Source organism: Fundulus heteroclitus, chromosome 8 (genome assembly GCF_011125445.2).
Source record: "Fundulus heteroclitus isolate FHET01 chromosome 8, MU-UCD_Fhet_4.1, whole genome shotgun sequence".
In the NCBI taxonomy this organism is placed as follows: Eukaryota; Metazoa; Chordata; class Actinopteri; order Cyprinodontiformes; family Fundulidae; genus Fundulus; species Fundulus heteroclitus.
In genome coordinates, this window is record NC_046368.1 from 14,398,863 (window position 1) to 14,417,180 (window position 18,318).

Below are 18,318 nucleotides of genomic sequence, written 5' to 3' on the forward strand. Positions count from 1 at the left end.
CTGTATCAGACAGTAGCGCTGAAATACCCATGCAAAAACAGTAAAGTTTAACAGTTTTGAATTGTAATACAGATGAATTAATCATTGAACTGTAGGTTTTATGAAACATTCAACACTGGGAGATAGTTTCTTGTGTTTTTCTTATATACTTTCTAAATGATTTAATATCTACTGATTTAGTTATACTTCTTACTTTAATATTATTAGGTTGCACTTTAGAAATAAGCTCTCTTTTTCTGTATCAGTACTTTTAATCTAATGCCTTTTTTAAAGATTGTACATTGTTTTTGATGGGGTGCGCCCTCAAAGAAAATTCATGCAGATTTTTTTTTGTTCTGCCCAAATGTTTGTTTGATCAGCGAAACGTAAAAAAGCGGTTATAGATCTAAAGTTTTACTTGTTCTTCTGTGTCTCCAAGTAGTTTCCTATTTCTTTCCTGTCTGTTTCAACACTGTGCCTTGTTTTAAAGGCCCTCCATGCCCAAGAGGAGCGTGATAGACTGAGGTTAGACTTAAATGAGCTAGAAGAGAGGGTAAATCCAAACTTCATTTTCTCTCGTCTCTACCTTCCATCCACAATGAGTGCCGTGTCAAGTAGCCCTGCGTTGTTTTCAGCCTGCTTGCACCAGTTTTTCCTTCTCCAAACCGTGTGAGCATGTGCATACGTGTACACGTTTGTGCACAAACGTCTGTGCGCACAATTACACGTGGTGCTTTTGGAGCACACCAGCTAAAGCTGCAGTTTTGTCTGAGTGTGGTAGATGGTGTCCTGCACTGAAAATCCTGAGCCTATCTCACCTGTTTTATGCTTTCCAGTAGTTGCTGTAGATGGTAAGGGAAAGGGGTTAAAATTAAATAAAACTCACTGCTTCGAAAGACTGTTAAATGCACAATTCAAGTTATACATATCTTGTGGAGATCTTATTACCCCCTGTAAAAATAAAAGATTTACAGCAACACCTTGTTTTTTGCCTTAAAGTTGTCTGTCTTTTTTTTGTCTGGGGAAAAAAAAACATTCCCCTACTAAAGAGCTATGAATGATTTTAAATAAGTATGTAGGTAAATGGACAGAATTACAATGCTAATTTCAAATTGGACAAGAAATAAACCCATTAGAATAAACAACTGAATTAATTAGTTTGCCACCTACAATCCCTAGAAATCATAAACAGATTACAGGTGCATCTGAATATATAAAAATATCATGAAAAGATTTTTCTCTTTTTTTACTAATTTAAAACAAGAAGTGAAGATGCACTTCTGGTCTTTAAACCAGGTATGGAACTATTGGCGGTGTGAGCAAGTATCGTCGGAAAATGGAATAAGCATTTGTGTAAACGTTGTCAGCCTAGCTGGTAGATGTCTGCCCTGACTTTGTACTTGATAAAACAGGCCGGACCAGAAGATGACATGGCTCCCAAATCACCGGCAGTCATACTTCCCTCTGGACTCAAAGCCAATTTGGTTTAAGGCCTCTTGACTCTCAGTGACCTTGATTCAAATAAACATTAATTTGATCTAAAAGGATGACTTTGAACCACAGAATAACTATTCAGCTCCGTATCTCCTAACGCAGTTAAATGCTTCTTATGTTTAAGTACTGGATATGTCTGTGTGCGGTGAGTCTTCAAGCCCTGACTTTAGTTGCAAATAAAGCCTTTTGATGCTCTGCTTCATACTTCATAGACTGCAAGACTGCTATTGGTCCTGCTGCTTGTGTGCCTTTCTTTCAACCACTCCTTTTCCTTCCACTAAACTTTCTAGTAATATACTTGGATACAGCACCTAGGTTATCAGCAATGGCCTTTTGGTGCTTATCATCCTTGTGAAGGGTGTTGAGTATAGTCTGCACGACAATTGTCAGATCGCCATAGCCAACCATACCAAAAATATAACATTTCTGTATTAAAATGTTCTTTTATTAGTCAAATAGTTTTATTGAACATTTCTGAGAAGCTAAAATATTTAACATAGACACCATGCCAAATTATTATTGTATCCAGATACAGCAATTGAGTTTCAATACTTTTCAGAGTATCAATATTTTTGACAACCCTAATTAGCCACATTCACACCCTGACGGTGGTGAGCTACATCAGTAGCCACAGCTGCCCTGGGGTGGACGGACAGAAGCCAGGCTGCCATACATCTGCACCGCTGGGCCCTGCGGACTTGTTCCTTGCAAGTTCAAAGAACTCAGGGAGGAGAAATCATTAAAAAAAAAAAGTGCATGATAGGTAATATGATAGAACATCTCCTTTGGACATGCTATAATATTTCTTAAAAAACACACAGGTTCTTGCTTTTGTTGCAGTATTTGTTTCATTTGGCAGTTGGAAAAGGACCACAGCCAGCTTTTGCTTTGCTTCGTTTGGAGTTTGATTCCTTGGCTATCAAACTGACAAAGAAACATGAACCCATAAACAACCCTCCCGCTGTGTTGGAATTTGTTGATTTGCCTCATTGACGTGTGTTTGATGTGTACTTACTGGAGTGCAATTGTAAATGCAGTGAAATTAAAGCGTAACGGATACATTAAGTAACTCAAAACTTAAACTTTCTTTTTACTTCATTCTTCTGTTCACCTCTCTGGATTCCTTGCTGTTTCCTCCTTTGATCCCACGCCTCCTGTCCTTGGCCTGCTTCGTCAACACGTTCACCGTCCCAGGTAGCAGCTCTGCAAGAGGAGAAGAGCAGTCTGTTGGCAGAAAACCAGGTCCTCATGGAGAGACTCAACCAGTCGGACTCCATTGAAGACATAAACAGCCCCGCTGGACGAAGACATCTCCAGTTGCAGACACAGCTGGAACAGCTACAGGAGGAAACCTTCAGGTGGGCACTGGGAACACGCTCACTATAACCAGTTGAAGCGACTGAAGTTGATATCCTTTCTTCCAATGTGTTGGTTTTTATATCTGTTAGGCTGGAGGCGGCAAAAGACGACTACCGGATCCGCTGCGAGGAGCTTGAGAAAGAGCTCCTGGATGTAAAGTCCCAGAATGAAGAACTCACAGCTCTGGCAGATGAAGCCCAGTCTCTCAAGGATGAGATGGATGTCCTCAGGTAGGACTGGGAACCACTCATATGTTAGCATACTGAAGTTACCTCAGTGAAACAAACATGTCTTGTAGAAAATAAAGAGAATTTCACCTAAAGGAAAAGTGCATTTGTCAGAAATGACATTGCAATCTTTTTTACTTAAATAGATAAAGGTATCCCCCACCCCTTACTCTCATCCCACTAAATACAATTTAGGACAACAAACCGCCCTCATGTCACCTAATCATTGAATCTGATTTCACCTGTCTGTAATTGAATCTAGCCAACACTGTGCATCGCCCTGAAAACGCCGTCCTCACAATGACACACTGGGGTAGCAGCATCATGTTGGGGGAGTGCTGTTACTTTAAAGAGACACACTGCAAAAACAGACCTAAAAATAAGTAAAATGTTCTTAAAATTTGTGTTTTTGACCTAGATTTGAGTAGTTAAATAAGATGATCTGCCAATGGAATGAGTATTTTGACCCCTAAAATAAGATAATTTGACATCCTGCACTTGAAGTAAGATGATGGAGATGAGTTGTTCCTATTTTAAGTGCAAAAATCTTATTCCATTGGCAGATCATCTTATTTACCTGCTCAAATCAAGGACAGATACACTCATTTTAAGAAAATATTACTTATTTTTAGTTCTGTTTTTGCAGTGCAAGGGATGTGGGCCAGAGCTGACTCAGTGATTTCCGAAGAAAGATCATTTGTAAAATGTCAAAATGAATTGAAAACCACTTCCATCTCATGTGCACTGCTTTGCGTTGGTCTGTCCCATGAAACCCCAGTAAAATCCGGTAATGTTTGTGGTTCTAAAGAGGCAAAATGTCCAACATGTGGCAAAATGTGGAAAAAAGTTCAAGGAGTATAAAGACTTTGAGGCACTGTACCCACACAGCTTAGGACTTCCGGTTTTCTTCTCAGACACTCATCTGACAAGGTGTCCAAACTGGAGGGCACGGTGGAACACTACAAGAAGAAACTGGAAGACATGGGGCTGCTCAGGAGACAGGTACGTCTTTTATGATGGGCTCTTCTTGACCATTTGCCAACTTGCAACTGCATCGCTCAGATTTCTTTTGTCACCCCTTTGTCGGCCTAAAACATGACCTGCGAGAGAGAGATTACAAATTTAGCTAATATTGCTCTGTGTTCCAGATTAAGCTTCTGGAGGAGAAGCACACCGTGTTAATGCAGACCAATGTCAGCCTGGAGGAAGAGCTTCGAAAGGCCAATGCTACCAAGGGCCAGCTGGAGACCTACAAGAGACAGGTACTTTATCAGCAGAGGTGTCGTTGAGGCGGTGCGGTCAAACGCTCTTGCATTTGCAGTCACATTGGCGTTAGTACATGCTTTGAGAGGGAACAGTTTTTTTTTGTTTTTTTTCTCCGCTCAGGTTGTTGAACTTCAGAACAGGCTCTCAGAAGAGTCTAAAAAGGCCGACAAGATGGAGTTTGAGTACAAACGAGTCAAAGAGAAAGTGGACTCTCTACAGAAAGAAAAAGACGTATGTCATTTCTATTAGATCTAGTGGAAAATGAATGCCCTCCAAAATCTAATTTCTACTTGATGCAATAATGTGTCCCCTCTTGGCACGTCTTTAACTCTGCCCCTTAACAGCGCATGAGAACAGAGAGAGATTCGCTGAAGGAAACTATCGAGGAACTCCACTGCGTCCAGGCCCAAGAGGGACAGCTTACATCAAGTAAAGAAAAACCTTAGGAACAAAATATGATCCCCAAATTAGATATTTTCTAAGAAAACACAATTATTCTAGGATTGGATTTCATGGTTAACTGCTATTGTCCGTTTGGCCAGGTTTGTTCCCACTAGGGGGCAGCGAAGGCTCAGATTCGCTGGCTGCTGAGATCACCACTCCAGAAATTCGGTAAGTAAATTTGACTTTTTGATTCCACATTTTATTGTTTGTTTTTTTTTGTGCAGCGGTCCCGGGTCACTCTGTATTGGATTATCTCTAGAAGATTGGATTAAAGGTTTACTTCAGCTGCTACTCCTGTGGGATGTTTTCTGTCGGGAGTCGAGTGTTGTCTGATCCAACTAGTTTTGGGCCTGCAGATATCAAATATTTTAGCAGCTGAGCTCTCTATCTAATAATCCCGGGATCAATGGAATAATCGGATATATGTCATGCCCCTAGATAATCGAAGCCTTTTTGACTGCTATTTCAAAAATCTTCCCTTGACAGCAGTGCAGTTTGAAAGCAGCTGAGCTCACCTATCCTAATATGGAAATCCACAAACTTACTATTGCTTTATAAAAACCAGTTGGCATTTTTAAAACAGCCTGAAAATTTGTGATTTAAAGTTATTCAGAGCCATAGGGCAGTTCAGTCTGTGGGTCCTCATTTGACATTTGTTTCACATCTGTGCTCCAGTTTGTCCATGATGAATCAGGATGCTGCGATGCCTGTTGCTCCACTAATAGAAAGCTATTATTTGTTAGTAAAGCCATTTCAAGAGATAGAAATCCAGCAGCGTTTACGCTTGGCTAATTTGTTCACTGCAGAGCATGTTTGCTTGTTGGATACAGTCCTTAATTTGAGTCATTCTAGTTGTTTTCCTCCAATTTTACTCTCTTTATCATCAGTCTTTCTCCATCACAACCGGTGTAAACAGAAACATGTGTGATCCCATTAACTGTTTACTGTGAAGCACATGATCGCATCTCTGAAGAGCACATGGAATACATGGCTTTTGAGTCCAAGATTTAGTCTCAAGCATTTTTGCGCAGGTCATTTGACGAATCCTTTCAGTCCTGACTTGAATCCTGAATTTAGTTCTTTTTACCCTGTTTTAAATTTGCCACCTGCCCCCTTTAAGTTTTCTGCTTGTCCCCGATGATGCATACAGAACCCTATTAGCCAACTATTGGGGCCAATATATCTTTGAGTAACATTACCAGTTTATACATGACATTTATTATAGAAATTTAAAAACTATTAAATTGAATCATTAAAATTTTAGTCCTTTAAAAGGGTTTAATAGGCCAATACTTCCTATAGAAGGTCTTAAATTACCTTTAGTTGGGTCTTGAATTTGTGCATTAGTTTATGCCTTGCTTTATTTTCATTGGTTATTCTATTTGCTGCTCTTCTGTCTGAGAAGTTATGCCTTATTAGACTCCTGGACCAAATGTCCGAAGCGCCTCAGCTATTCTGACTCGTCAGAGCGGTTCTGGCTGCAAAAACAAGACTTAATTATTTGTCAGGCTTAGTTAATCATAATGTTATGATTGCTTAACAGCATCATCCACAGTACTGTTAGTGTTTCACTTTATTCTCAGCTGCTTCTCAACAGGCTTTTTCTTCTGTTACGGTTGTTCGTTTTGGTTTAATGAGATATTTCTCTTTATAGCCTTGTGTAACACCTGCATACAAGTTGCATCAGCTTGATAACAGCTTTCCAAGGGAGGCACTTACTATGCCTGGATTTGTTTTCCTTAGTTTTTAGAGCACTTATGAACCTAAAACAATTAGCCATTGTGCAGAAAATCCTGAAATTATAATCTTTTGAAAAGCGGCTTTTGCGAGAAAAGAGCTTAACCCAAATTCAGGCGACTCTAGCAATTAGACAAAGCCTAATGAAAAGAGAATTCCCTGAGGTAAAATGTCCCGTCTTGGAAGCTTTTGAAATGGAAGAAAGATGCTTCAGTACAGATGTTTCTAGTACCTGGATTGAGCTGTTTAGTTTGTTGAGAATTAATTCAAATGTCTGAATCCTAGGTGTCATACATGTGTTGTTGTTTTTTTATATCAGAGTTAAAAACTTTGTTTTAACAAAGCATTATATAAGAGATGCACTGATCAGAAATGTGTGGTCCATTTCAAATCAGTTTTTTATAAAGCTTTGACTTGCAAATACCAATTTTACTTGATTCAGGTTTTTCTTTAAAGATCTATGAAATGGGAAGTTTTAAGAACAGCTTTCTAAATGTTTTTCAGTATCCTTGCCACGGACTGTCATGAATATTTTAGGAGCAGAGGTGAAGTCATGCTGTTTGGATGAAAGGGCATTTATGTTTTACATTCTTAAGCGTCTTATGTTAGCGGTTTTCACTGTAAACAACAGTTTCCTTGTTTATTCTCTGGTGAATAAAACCCCATCATCCAATACATCACATCAGAGTTAGAGACTAAAAGCTTAAGAAGATTAAGCAGAATAACTTTGCTTTAATACATTCTTCCTTCCCGTTATCTGCTCCAAGTCTCATCCTCACACTGCATGGATAATACATCAACAGGCCCTCATATGTTGTAGAAAATAACTAGCCTGAGTTAGCATTGGATTTTTAATGATAATTCTGGTTCAGACCTAACTGGTCCTTGACGGCGTCTTTCCACAGAGAACATCTGATCCGTCTTCAACATGAAAACAAAATGCTGAAACTGGCCCAGGAGGGATCTGACAATGAGAAGATCGCTCTGCTCCAGAGTCTGCTAGAAGATGCCAACAGAAGGAAAAGTGAACTGGAGACAGAGAACAGGTCGGCACAGAACACGACTAGAACTGACCAGAAAGGATCATTTGTTTCCCGAGGTTTTTAAGTTTGTTTAAATTCCCACTGAGTAATGTAAAAAATGAGTTCTGTTAGTCCAGTGAATAAGGCCAGTGTGTTAATTGGCTTGTGTTGATGCTTTGTGTACTTAGTTCTCAGTTTTCTCCTTTCAGTGTTTAAAACGGCGTTGCCAAATGGGTTTTACATTTGTCCTTATTTAGACTGATCAATCAGCGATTGATGGAGGAGCAGAGCCAGGTAGAAGAGCTCCAAAAGACTGTCCAGGAACAGGGTTCAAAAGCAGATGATGTGAGTCAGCAGAATGTTCTCATGTTCATTTAGATTTTTGAAAATGTATTTAATTGGGATCTTGGTGTTGGATGCCAAATTAAGGTGATCTTTTCAAAATTATTAAACAAGTAATGATACATCCAACCTAAAGCTTGACAGATAATTATATTAGGAAATACCATATATGGTATTACACTCGTTGGATGTTAGCCTAAATGTATGTATTTATTTATTTAATTTTGTTTATGTTGTAAAACGTTTTTTCATCTGTTTCCATTTCAGTCATCAGTTCTGAAGAAGAAATATGATGAACACGTGTAAGTTACATTTTAGTAAAACTGAGTCATGTATAACTCAGTTTGTTTCTAAGGACTTTTGCAATGTACCCTGTCTGACTTAATTTGGCCAAAATCTCACTTTTTATTAATCCTTTTGTTGTCGCTTTAGGGAGAAATTACAAGAACTGAACAATGAGTTGCTGAAGAAGAACGCCCTCATCGATGAAATGGAGCCAAAATACAACGCCAGCTGTGAGTTTTGACTTGGTGCTGAATGTCTGAAGCTTTGTTTTCACTTTCATTTCCCTGCCAAGGCAAAAACTGTGGAGGAGAAATGGCTTCACTGCCGTTTGTCAGCAGAAATACAAAAAAAAACAAAAACCCACAAAGCTGAATCTTTGGAAAACTGTAGCATTTGCAGAAACAAAAACTTTTGATCTGCTTACCAGATTGGGATCTTTTTCATTCACAAAAACCCAAATTACAACACCGGCCTTGGTGGTTGATGTGGTTTCCAGCTGCTCATTCTGACATCTTTATGCACTTATGTAGAGTTGTATTATTTTATATAGGGTATAAGTGGGAAACTTGAAGGTATTGTTTTCATATTAGCCCAACGGGTGGACGATCTTGAAGAGGCGCTGAAGAAAAAGGACGAAGAGATGAAACAGATGGAGGAGAGATACAAGAAATATCTGGAAAAAGCAAAGAGCGTGAGTGAAGATTCAGTTTAAAAAAAAATCCTTGTAACTCTACATTCACACACAGCAGGTGTCGGTGGTTATAAGCAACCTGACACGGGATCCGAATCCTTTCTTTGCAGGTTATTCGGACGCTGGACCCGAAGCAGAACCAGGGATCCGGTCCAGAGGTTCAGGCTCTCAAAAACCAGCTGCAGGAGAAGGAGAGAATGCTGCACTCCCTGGAGGTAAATGAGCTTTTAGTTTAGGGTTAAAGTTGTGTATTCATTCAATTATTGAGACCTGGATCATGAATTTTTTATTTACTTATTTTTTTGCTTCCTTCAAACAGAAAGAAATGGACAAGACAAAAGTCCAGCGAGATCACGAGGAGAAACTGATTGTTTCAGCCTGGTACAACATGGTAAGAATTGCCTGTACACCCTCCCAAAAAAACATAATTTTTTTGTTTTTTAACAGCTCAAGCAGCTGTCCAGAGCAAATCCATTTAAATTTTACAAACCAAACTGAAGGGAATCATTCTTTATATGTGGTGTTATTGTGACACGGTCCTTAATTTTATTGTTTCAATTTTTAATAATAATAATAATAAAAAAAATACTTGTAAAATAACAGTAGGGGGCAGCAGAACTGTTCTTTAGAAACCAGAGAAACAGGTGAGTGAGAGAAGTAGGGACTTTGCTGCAATGGTTTGAGAGCATATGCCTCTTACGGCAGCAATCCTATCTGTACTTCAGGTGTTGCTTTAATAATACGTTGTTAATTAACCCCGTTATTGCGTTTGTACCAAATATCCTTTTCTTGTTTGTTGATTAGTTTTCAATCCTATCTGTACTTCAGGTGTTGCTTTAATAATACGTTGTTAATTAACCCCGTTATTGTGTTTGTACCAAATATCCTTTTCTTGTTTGTTGATTAGTTTTCACTCCTAAGCATAGCACGGTGCCTTTCCCCACCATGTCATGTTACTACCATGAACTTTGATGTATTTTATTGGGATTTTACACAGCAAAAAGGGAACTAGAATTGAGTAACATTTTCTTGAAATGAGTGTGCTTTCCCTTGATTTGAGCTGGTAAATAGGATGATCTGCCTAAGATATTTGCACTTAAAATGGGAATAATTAATCTCTATCATGTTATTTCAAGTGCACTGTATCTAATTATCTAATTTTAAGGGTAGAAATACTCATTCCATCGGCAGATCATCTTTTTTACCTACCTAAATCAAGGACAAATACACTCATTTCAAGAAAATTGTACGTACTTTTAGTTCCCTTTTTGCAGTGTATACACCTGTGCCTATTCTACTTTGTCAAATACCTCAAGCTCAGACCGCTTGATTGAGGAGTATTCTGCAAACATCAATTTTTAAGTCTCGTCACAGATTCCTAATTGACGTGAAGCCAACAGTAAGATCGCTCCACCCACACAGAAGCGTACTCACGACAATAAATATGTTTTAATGGCGTTAATGATGAAGCTCACTAGGTCTCTATTACGGCAGAAATGACGGACAATTTTCTTTCAAATGAGTTCAAAGTAAACACGAACAAAACATCATTAAAGTCCATGTTTAAATAGCCAACTTAAAATCTATATTAGTAACTTAAGACAGTTACTGCAGACTGCAGTAGATGCTTTCGTGCTGCAAGAATTTACAATAAAATTCTATATTGGAAGTGCAAGTATTACTTTACACCACCTATTAAATGCTTTGTAAATCAGAGTCCTGCTAACTGATCATAGCTGACAAAGACCCAGCTTCTGCAACCTGAAGTTGAAACATACATATATCCAAAACACATAAAACAGCCAAACTAGCGTCAAGCATCAGCCAATAATTTTACCATCAAGCATACAATGTAAATCTGAACAAAAATGTAGCTGCCTTCGTACAGACGGACCTGCGGTAATTCCTGTTGATCGCTGTTGTGTTCAGCTGCTCATGAGGTCAGCTGCATAGGCCTTTATTCCTTTCACAGAACCTAAAAGGAGTATAGAAAAATGTAAAAGAAGGATAAACACCCTCTTAGCGTTCGGGATAACGGAAGCCTGAATTTTACTTTCCCAACTGACAACGTTGAAGAATTTTCACCAATGATTTTTTTTTTTAACGAAACCCTTCTGACCGCAGTGCATTCGTAATTTAAAATCCCAGATGAAGGGTCTGCAGCTCCCACAGGTAAGGGGCATTTCACCTTGAGACAAATTACGATCGCTGGTTGGTCAGTTGGTGACGAGGCCTCCAAGGTGGATTAACAGGCGACGTCACATCAATTGGGTTACCGGCAGAACGTTGACTGGACCATTATAAGTAGTTATGATTCGTTGATAGAAAGTATTCCACTGTCGTTCTGACTGTATGTTTAGTGTCCTTGACTCACGTTTTTCAGCTTTGAACAGATTTTCTTCCACGATTGCCTTGAATGTCCCTTCACCTCTAAGTGGCTGACCTGTCTGTTCCCACAGCACGAGGCTGCCCACCATGTTTTTTAAACTATTCAAAGCATTTTCTTAAACATCTTTGCCGTGTCCCATATATGGAAACTCTAAATGTGACTTTTTTCAATGGCGTTAATTTCAACAGCGGTTTTCTTATTGCCACATAAAATCCCAACAAAATACATGGAAAGTTTTATTTGTTACATTATAAAATGTGTACAACCTAGAGGTGAACGAATGTTTTTGCATAGCACAGTGTGCTCTCCCTGCTTGAAAGCATCACTAAGTCCATTAACCTTCCTCCTCCTTCTGTTTTTCCAGGGCATGACTATGCAGAAGAAGGCGGCTGAAGAGCGACTTGCCAACTCCGGCTCTGGCCAGTCCTTCCTGGCTCGACAGAGACAAGCCACCAGCACACGGCGCTCCTACCCGGGCCATATCCAGCCAGCTACCGCAAGGTAGATGGCCCCAGGGCACTAAAACGTAGCTCCTTTTGAAAATCTGAACTTGCTTTTACCTGGCAAGCCAGTTTTGAGGCACAACATTTTTTCCTTTATTACTAATGGATTCTGCCTTTTGATTTTCTGTTTTTTTTTTTTTCTTCTCAATCAGATCCATGAGGTAAAGATTCAGGGCAAGGAGCCCCCAAATCTTGCACCGTTTTTTTTTTTTTTTTTCTTTTTTTCTTCTTCCTGCCAAATCTTATTTTAACCTTGACTTCCATCCAGTGATGCAAGACTAATACCGTATTCGAACCCCAGCATATTTCTTTTGATATTTACCAAATCACTCCCAGCGCCCTTCCATCTGACCTCTTGCTGAACTTGTTCTGTGCGACAAACTTTGCCACTCAGCTAATCCAGACCCAAACGCTCAGAAGACTTGCGTCTTTTTAAAAAGTTACTGTCATTTTTGACAAGAAGAACAGTTCTACTTTTTCATGCAGTATTTACGCACATCTCTACCTGTGACATTCGCTTTTGACAGGAGAATGACTGTCCTGCGTAATGTTTGAATTCTAACGGCGTAGCTTTCAGGAACTGGAAGCCAGGTCTAATGTTTGAATTGTATTTAATCTACCTTTTTTGAATTAGTCTTAAATATTTTTTTTTTTGCATTGATTCATAGGAAGATGCATTTCATCAGTTTGATATTTTTTTCCTTGTAAATGTCTGAATAACGTAAATGAGTGATTTTTAGAATAACTAAATTAGAGTTGGGAAAAGTAAAGCAATAATTGTGAAAAGGAAAAACTTCAACGGGTCTTGAAGTCGTTTCAGAAGGTGCAATCTATAACTAGCTACAGTGCTGGTCAGAGGTTTTATCATCAACAGGAATATTCGTTTTTGGTTTTTAATAATGCATTTAAATGTTGTTTTTTCTGTGGAATCATAAAGTAAACGGCTTAAGGGGTTTATTTTTAAACAAGTACATTTGTTGAATATGAATTAATCCTATTCATATTGGGTCAAAATTATTCATAAAGGCTCAAATATTTACATACACCCCTGCTAATACGTGGTTGCACATCAAATCCCTAATTTGGATCATTGTCCTGCTGGAACACCCAGTTGTGTTCAAGTTTAAACCATTTAGCTGCTGTTTCTGGATTTAGGAGGTAGTCGGGTTTTTTTTTCTTATTCTATCAGCTCCAAGGAAGGCACCAGTACCACTGCGAACAAAGCAGCCCCTTAGCATAGCACTACCACCACTACGCACAAGTTGGGAAGAATTCATGCGCAAAGCTATGAAGACTGTACTAAGTCACCTCTTGTTATTATTTTCTAAAAGCTCAAACTTTGTCTTTTGTGGCCATTAAATATCTTTCCAGAAGGTATTTGGCTTGTCAATGTGGGCAGATGTAAACTTCAGCCAAGTCTGAAGGTGTCATTGTAGGAGATGACACCTTTTAAGGACAATTATACATTTATTTGGGATACTATTGCTGAAAATTACAATTACAATAACAACAAAATTTCAAACTTTCAGCCATTTCAGCTGCTAAAGATATAAATCACGTGTGCCGTGACCGCTAAGCTGTCTTTTGCAGTTGCAATATAAAACACACTGATGGATATTATTGTAATTCCTTGTCTCTCACCATCCCAGTGACAACTCCATTTAAACTTCTGACCTGCACTGTAGATTGTTAAATGCGTGTTTATAATTTAGGTTCGTTTTAGTAAACGGCAGGAAAGCTTTACCAGCATGTTCTGGGCTCTGTTGGACGGCGTTTGTGTGCCGTAGTGTTTGACTGTCTCTCTCGGTAACTAACCATTTCGCAGGCCTTTCCTCCAAGACGCAGATCCACGAACTTTTAGCCACCATGTGACCGAAGACAAAAAGCTTAGCGGTATTCAGAGTTGCACATGGAAGCTGGCCTACTTTACCACTTTAGAAAATTAGATGCCGCCTCAGCAGGAGGAGTTACACACACATTTTGGCATCAGTCTGCTTATTAAGCCCGGTTTCACTCTCAGTTTAACGCATGCATTTCATGAAAGATCTATTAACTTGGGTTTTCATTTTGTCTGACACATTGCTTCTTTTTATGCTAACCAGCTCTCCCGTTTGACCACAACATCTCTCTCTCCTCCTCCCACAGCAATATCACTGCATGACTGGTACGCCAGTGAGCTGCTCCTAGCCTTGTGCGGCGTGGCCTTGTCCCCCCCCCGTGGCCCGTTTTCACCCTGGGCCAGGCTGGGCTGAGGCACCCGATGCATGAACCTGCCTGCATACTGTTTGCATGACCTCTGTTGTACTGTCAAGCCTGCAAAATAACCGGCCCCTCTGTCAGCCGCAGCAGCATGAGCACTAACAACTCTACTGCACTGTCATGCATCATAACCTCCAGGCAAGACTGGCGAGGGATTCGGGATTCCGAAAAGAAAAATTCTCCTTGCTCCTGTTGATTCGCCTTTCCACCTTTTTATAGTGATGCTCTGACATTACTGTCTCCATCTTCCCTCCTTCATACCTTCCAATCCCGCTGTCGCCCCTAATGGACACGCCCACTCATGCTTTCACATTAAACAAGTCGGTCACGATGCAGCGTGTGTTACAAACATCCCTGAAGGGATCCGAGTACAGAAGTGTTTCCTGCCGATCAAGCTGTCAGTCCACCAAGCCCTCTCTGCAGTATTTGGGAAGATCTCGTCTTTGGCTGGCTCCGTCAAGATGCCTCAATGACATATTTCCATAGATAGTTTCAGTTTACATGACTTGGAGGCGTAATGTATCATTTAAGAGGTATAGCCTGCAAACCGGTCTGACTTAGGAATGCGTCGTTTCCCCTTTAAACTGTTACATTAGATGTTAGACCTCTTATTTGTTGAATTGGATCCAAAAGGTTTTTAAAATTGTATTTAAATCCAAGTGTTGATCGCAGCAGTTTTTGGACAAAACAAAAAGATACGGGGCGTTACTCTGTTGCCTTGTTTTTATGAGCTGAGGATGGTAAACTATGTGTATTGTATTAATAGTCTTGTTACAGATGTGCTTTTATTTGCGTTAAAAGCCCTCATTAAGCCTACTCTCTTTCGAGCCCTTCTATATTAGGAAAGTTTTAAGCTTAAATTATTTTTCCAGTGTAGACCACATTTTTTTATAGAAGATTGTAATTATCATTTGCCTTTTGGCAACACCAAAAAGCTTCTGTTCCCTTTTTTTTATGAAATCATTCAGAATTGCGGATTACAGTATTAGATTAAAAGGTGTGCGTTTGCTTTGGCAGGCCAATGTGCAGTCCATTTGCTTTAGGCCGACACGTCTAATCAGTGAAAGGATGTAGAAAAGGGAAAAATAGGTTGCATTATTAAAACTTCCTTTAAGGAAAACTCAAAACCAATGAGAGTAGAAGTCAGTTTTTTCAGTATTATCACAGAGCTAGAAGAGTTACAGTATCAACATAGGTTGGCATTATTTGATCGTGGATTAAGATGCAGTCTGTCCACTTTTTTAGGTAAAATCTGATGCTTCTGTCAGTTGTATAGTTTTTCCCAGTTTAGTTAGGCTTTACTTAAATTTTATCTTCCAGAGTTTATTTGGAAATCTATGGACAAGAACTTGTCCAGAATCTGAGACTGTTGCGTTTTTTTTTCTTCCGAAGTTCTGAAACCTAAAAGTGAGAGATGGTTGAATCCTCCAATTGAGTGCCTTTTGTTTATATTATCAAAAAGCTTTTATATTTGAATTGAAAAAGTCATGAAATTTTAATATTTAAGGCACTAAAACTCGGTTTGGCTATAACTTTGACACAATAACTTAACTGTAAGGTTGTCTTAATGAGAGCTTTTCTCCCCAACTGTTTCTGTTTTACTCATATTTCTTCTGTTGTGTAATCTTAGTTTAATCCATACCATTGCATTTGATCCTATTTGCTTATTTATTTATTCTTCTTTTTTTGGCTTGTACAGCAGTGTTAACATTTTTAGTAGTATTATATAACCATTTATATTGTTACAATAGATGTAATTAAGATCAAAATACTGTTAAATAACTTATGCAACAAAAGGAGAAGGTTTCTAGTATTAAAGCATTTGTCTCCATATATAATCTAGGAGTGAAAGTTACGGTTTCTGTACCAACAGTGTTTACAGGGGGGAAAAAAAAGTTCCTTTTTAAAAAGAAAAAAAAACACTGTGCAAATAAATTTGCATTTGTATTTGAGTATGATGGTTTTTCTCTTGAACAAAAACATTTTAATTCACTCATCGGTATGATTTGCAGCAGGACTTTAGACATTTATTGAAGATGCACGTGAGATTACTCTGATGTGATGATAGCAGGGCAAATGGTAATCTAATAAAACTGTTTTCCCAAAACTGGGTGTTGACATAACATTTACAGACATAGATGACTCTCGAGATTCCAAATTTTTTTTTTTTTTTTTTTCAATGTGAAATATTTTTGTAAATTGTGCGACGTTAAACGTTTTGTACTGCAATCAATGCGACCCGGACCTCTCCTGACCGTCCGTCCTCAGAACCTGGTTTGTATATAATGGAACCCATCCGCATTGTGGTTGAAATTTCTTTCAGGGATTTGGGCAAACCTGTAATCTTATGAATACTTGTCTGAAGAGGGAGAGAAAAAAAAAAAGCAGGCTGTCTTGTTTCCTCCGTTCATCCTCATCAAACCACCCACTGTAATTTTGTCTTTGCATATCGCCAATCCAGGTGGTGCCAGTTTGTTTTCCTTTTCAATGCAAGTTTCTTGGCAATAAAGAAGGAAAAAATAAAAACATGTCTTGCCGCCGAAACTGTTACTTTAAATCTCACTTCAATGTTTAAGCACATATATTTTATATAACCATGCAGGAACCCCTTGAAAGCTGTCATGTCTGTATATTTTTACACGCCTAAGTTAAAATAAAAGCCTAGTATTCCCGAGAGTTTTTAACTTGGCTGGTAATATTACTGAGGCTCTGTCAAAATGTACAGTATTAGGAAGATGGAAACGAGCAACAAGAGGCCTTGTCTGGTTATTGTCCAACGAATTGCAAAGTAGCAACTAATGTCCTATTTGCCAATATTTTATATGGCTTGTATAGAAAGACAAATTGTATATAACATTTGTGGTGGTGTCATAGGGCCGTGTGAATATTTACAATTGACCAAATAAAATAACATGTCTAGTTAGGTGAATTTCATCTCATTTCGTCCAACAATGGACCCTGATGATGAAAAGTTTCTTCCGACATGAAACCTAGAAACCACGTTTGTAAATAAAGCTTGTATAAAACATGCTGTGTTGTCCCGGTCTTTATGATTGTTCTGAGTTTTTCCAAAAAAAAAAAAAAAAAGTGACCCAAACCCTTGAATTTAGCATCTTTTGGCGGTTCAATATTTTTATTTTCAATTTTTTAAGACACACAACCATGAGGTCCGTTAAACTAACGAGCTGTGTTCTTATACTGTGAGGAAGCTGGAGTGACCACCTGGAAGGAACCCACACATGCACAGGGAGAACATGCAAGCTCCATGCAGGAAGACCCCAGGCTGGGATTTGAACCCAGGGCGTTCTTGTAGCAACAGTGCTACCATCTGTGCAGTTACGTAGAATTTAATTTAACCCACTATAACCAAAATGTGTAAGTGCACCCATCTGCAGATTGGTTAGAGTGGAACTGGTCCAAGACTACCTTCTGTGGAAAGGGTGCAAAAGCTTACCTACGGCTTTAGATCTAAGTGACATTTTTCAAGGAAGACACCAGCGTACTTTCAATTGAAATGGAGACTACACAAAGTTAATGCAATAAAAGGTGTTAATGGCAGCTAAATATAGAAACACTATGTTAGGACCATTGTCCACAGAAAGATGGAATAAGCAACTGCACAATAGTAGCAATGGCATTTTTCCTGTAAATAAAGGTAAACACAGCCTCGCTGAGTCAGGTTGTATTTCATATGACAACTAAAATGCTCCACACATTTGATAGCAGCACTACCTACGTCAATAACCCCTTTTGGGCAATGGACACAGCTAAACAGAAGCAGACGGACAAGTTCTTGTCAAAAGTAGGAAGGGATTACAGTTCAGAGTAGCAATGAGCTCCATCAGTGACCCCCTTCAGGAACGGGACACAGCAAAACAAGGTAGTGGTCAAGGAGTGCTTTCATTGGAATAGAGACAACTGTAGATGCATCTGGTCAGGAGTACTTTTTTTATTTAAAGAAAACAAAAACATGTTAAGCAATAATTCATGCATAACCTTGGAACTAAAAACCCACAGTCATTGTGCTCTGTTGGGAACACATGGCAACAATTTTGATTCTTTAATTTTACATGGAGCTTGTTTTGTTTTTGTTTATTGCTTGATTTTTTTGTAGCTTTTATATGTAAGAAGAACATTTTTTATTTCTATTTTGAGAAAAGCACAATGTTCATCAAAATACAAATATCGGCAGTACTACTTGCTAAATGGACCTCAGGTCTGATTAGCGCATGAAAGGATTGTATTTACAATAAACACCCATTAGATAAAAAAAAAAATTTAAATACATCTTGGGTTTTGTTAAAAAAAAAACAAAAACAAT

The 18,318-nt window shown here is 38.7% G+C and overlaps 1 protein-coding gene across 4 annotated transcripts in view; it reads left to right on the forward strand.

Moving 5' to 3' along the window:
* The window catches only part of hook3 (hook microtubule-tethering protein 3), a 29,479-nt gene extending 12,452 nt beyond the window's left edge, over nucleotides 1–17,027 (forward strand). Inside the window, exons 9-26 of one of the 4 annotated variants that reach the window (XM_036140160.1) lie at nucleotides 470–532; nucleotides 2,668–2,831; nucleotides 2,922–3,062; nucleotides 3,974–4,061; nucleotides 4,208–4,321; nucleotides 4,446–4,556; nucleotides 4,670–4,754; nucleotides 4,868–4,937; nucleotides 7,412–7,552; nucleotides 7,786–7,873; nucleotides 8,138–8,172; nucleotides 8,303–8,385; nucleotides 8,746–8,846; nucleotides 8,957–9,061; nucleotides 9,166–9,237; nucleotides 11,600–11,736; nucleotides 11,891–11,899; nucleotides 13,884–17,027. In XM_036140160.1, the coding sequence (XP_035996053.1) occupies nucleotides 470–532; nucleotides 2,668–2,831; nucleotides 2,922–3,062; nucleotides 3,974–4,061; nucleotides 4,208–4,321; nucleotides 4,446–4,556; nucleotides 4,670–4,754; nucleotides 4,868–4,937; nucleotides 7,412–7,552; nucleotides 7,786–7,873; nucleotides 8,138–8,172; nucleotides 8,303–8,385; nucleotides 8,746–8,846; nucleotides 8,957–9,061; nucleotides 9,166–9,237; nucleotides 11,600–11,736; nucleotides 11,891–11,899; nucleotides 13,884–13,899 (1,623 nt within the window). In that variant the 3' untranslated portion in view covers nucleotides 13,900–17,027. Of the gene's footprint in view, nucleotides 1–469; nucleotides 533–2,667; nucleotides 2,832–2,921; nucleotides 3,063–3,973; nucleotides 4,062–4,207; nucleotides 4,322–4,445; nucleotides 4,557–4,669; nucleotides 4,755–4,867; nucleotides 4,938–7,411; nucleotides 7,553–7,785; nucleotides 7,874–8,137; nucleotides 8,173–8,302; nucleotides 8,386–8,745; nucleotides 8,847–8,956; nucleotides 9,062–9,165; nucleotides 9,238–11,599; nucleotides 11,741–11,890; nucleotides 11,900–13,883 lie in introns of those variants that run through there. The other 3 variants (XM_036140161.1, XM_036140162.1, XM_036140163.1) reach the window with 3 other exon arrangements.
* Nucleotides 17,028–18,318: the final 1,291 nt, after the last annotated feature.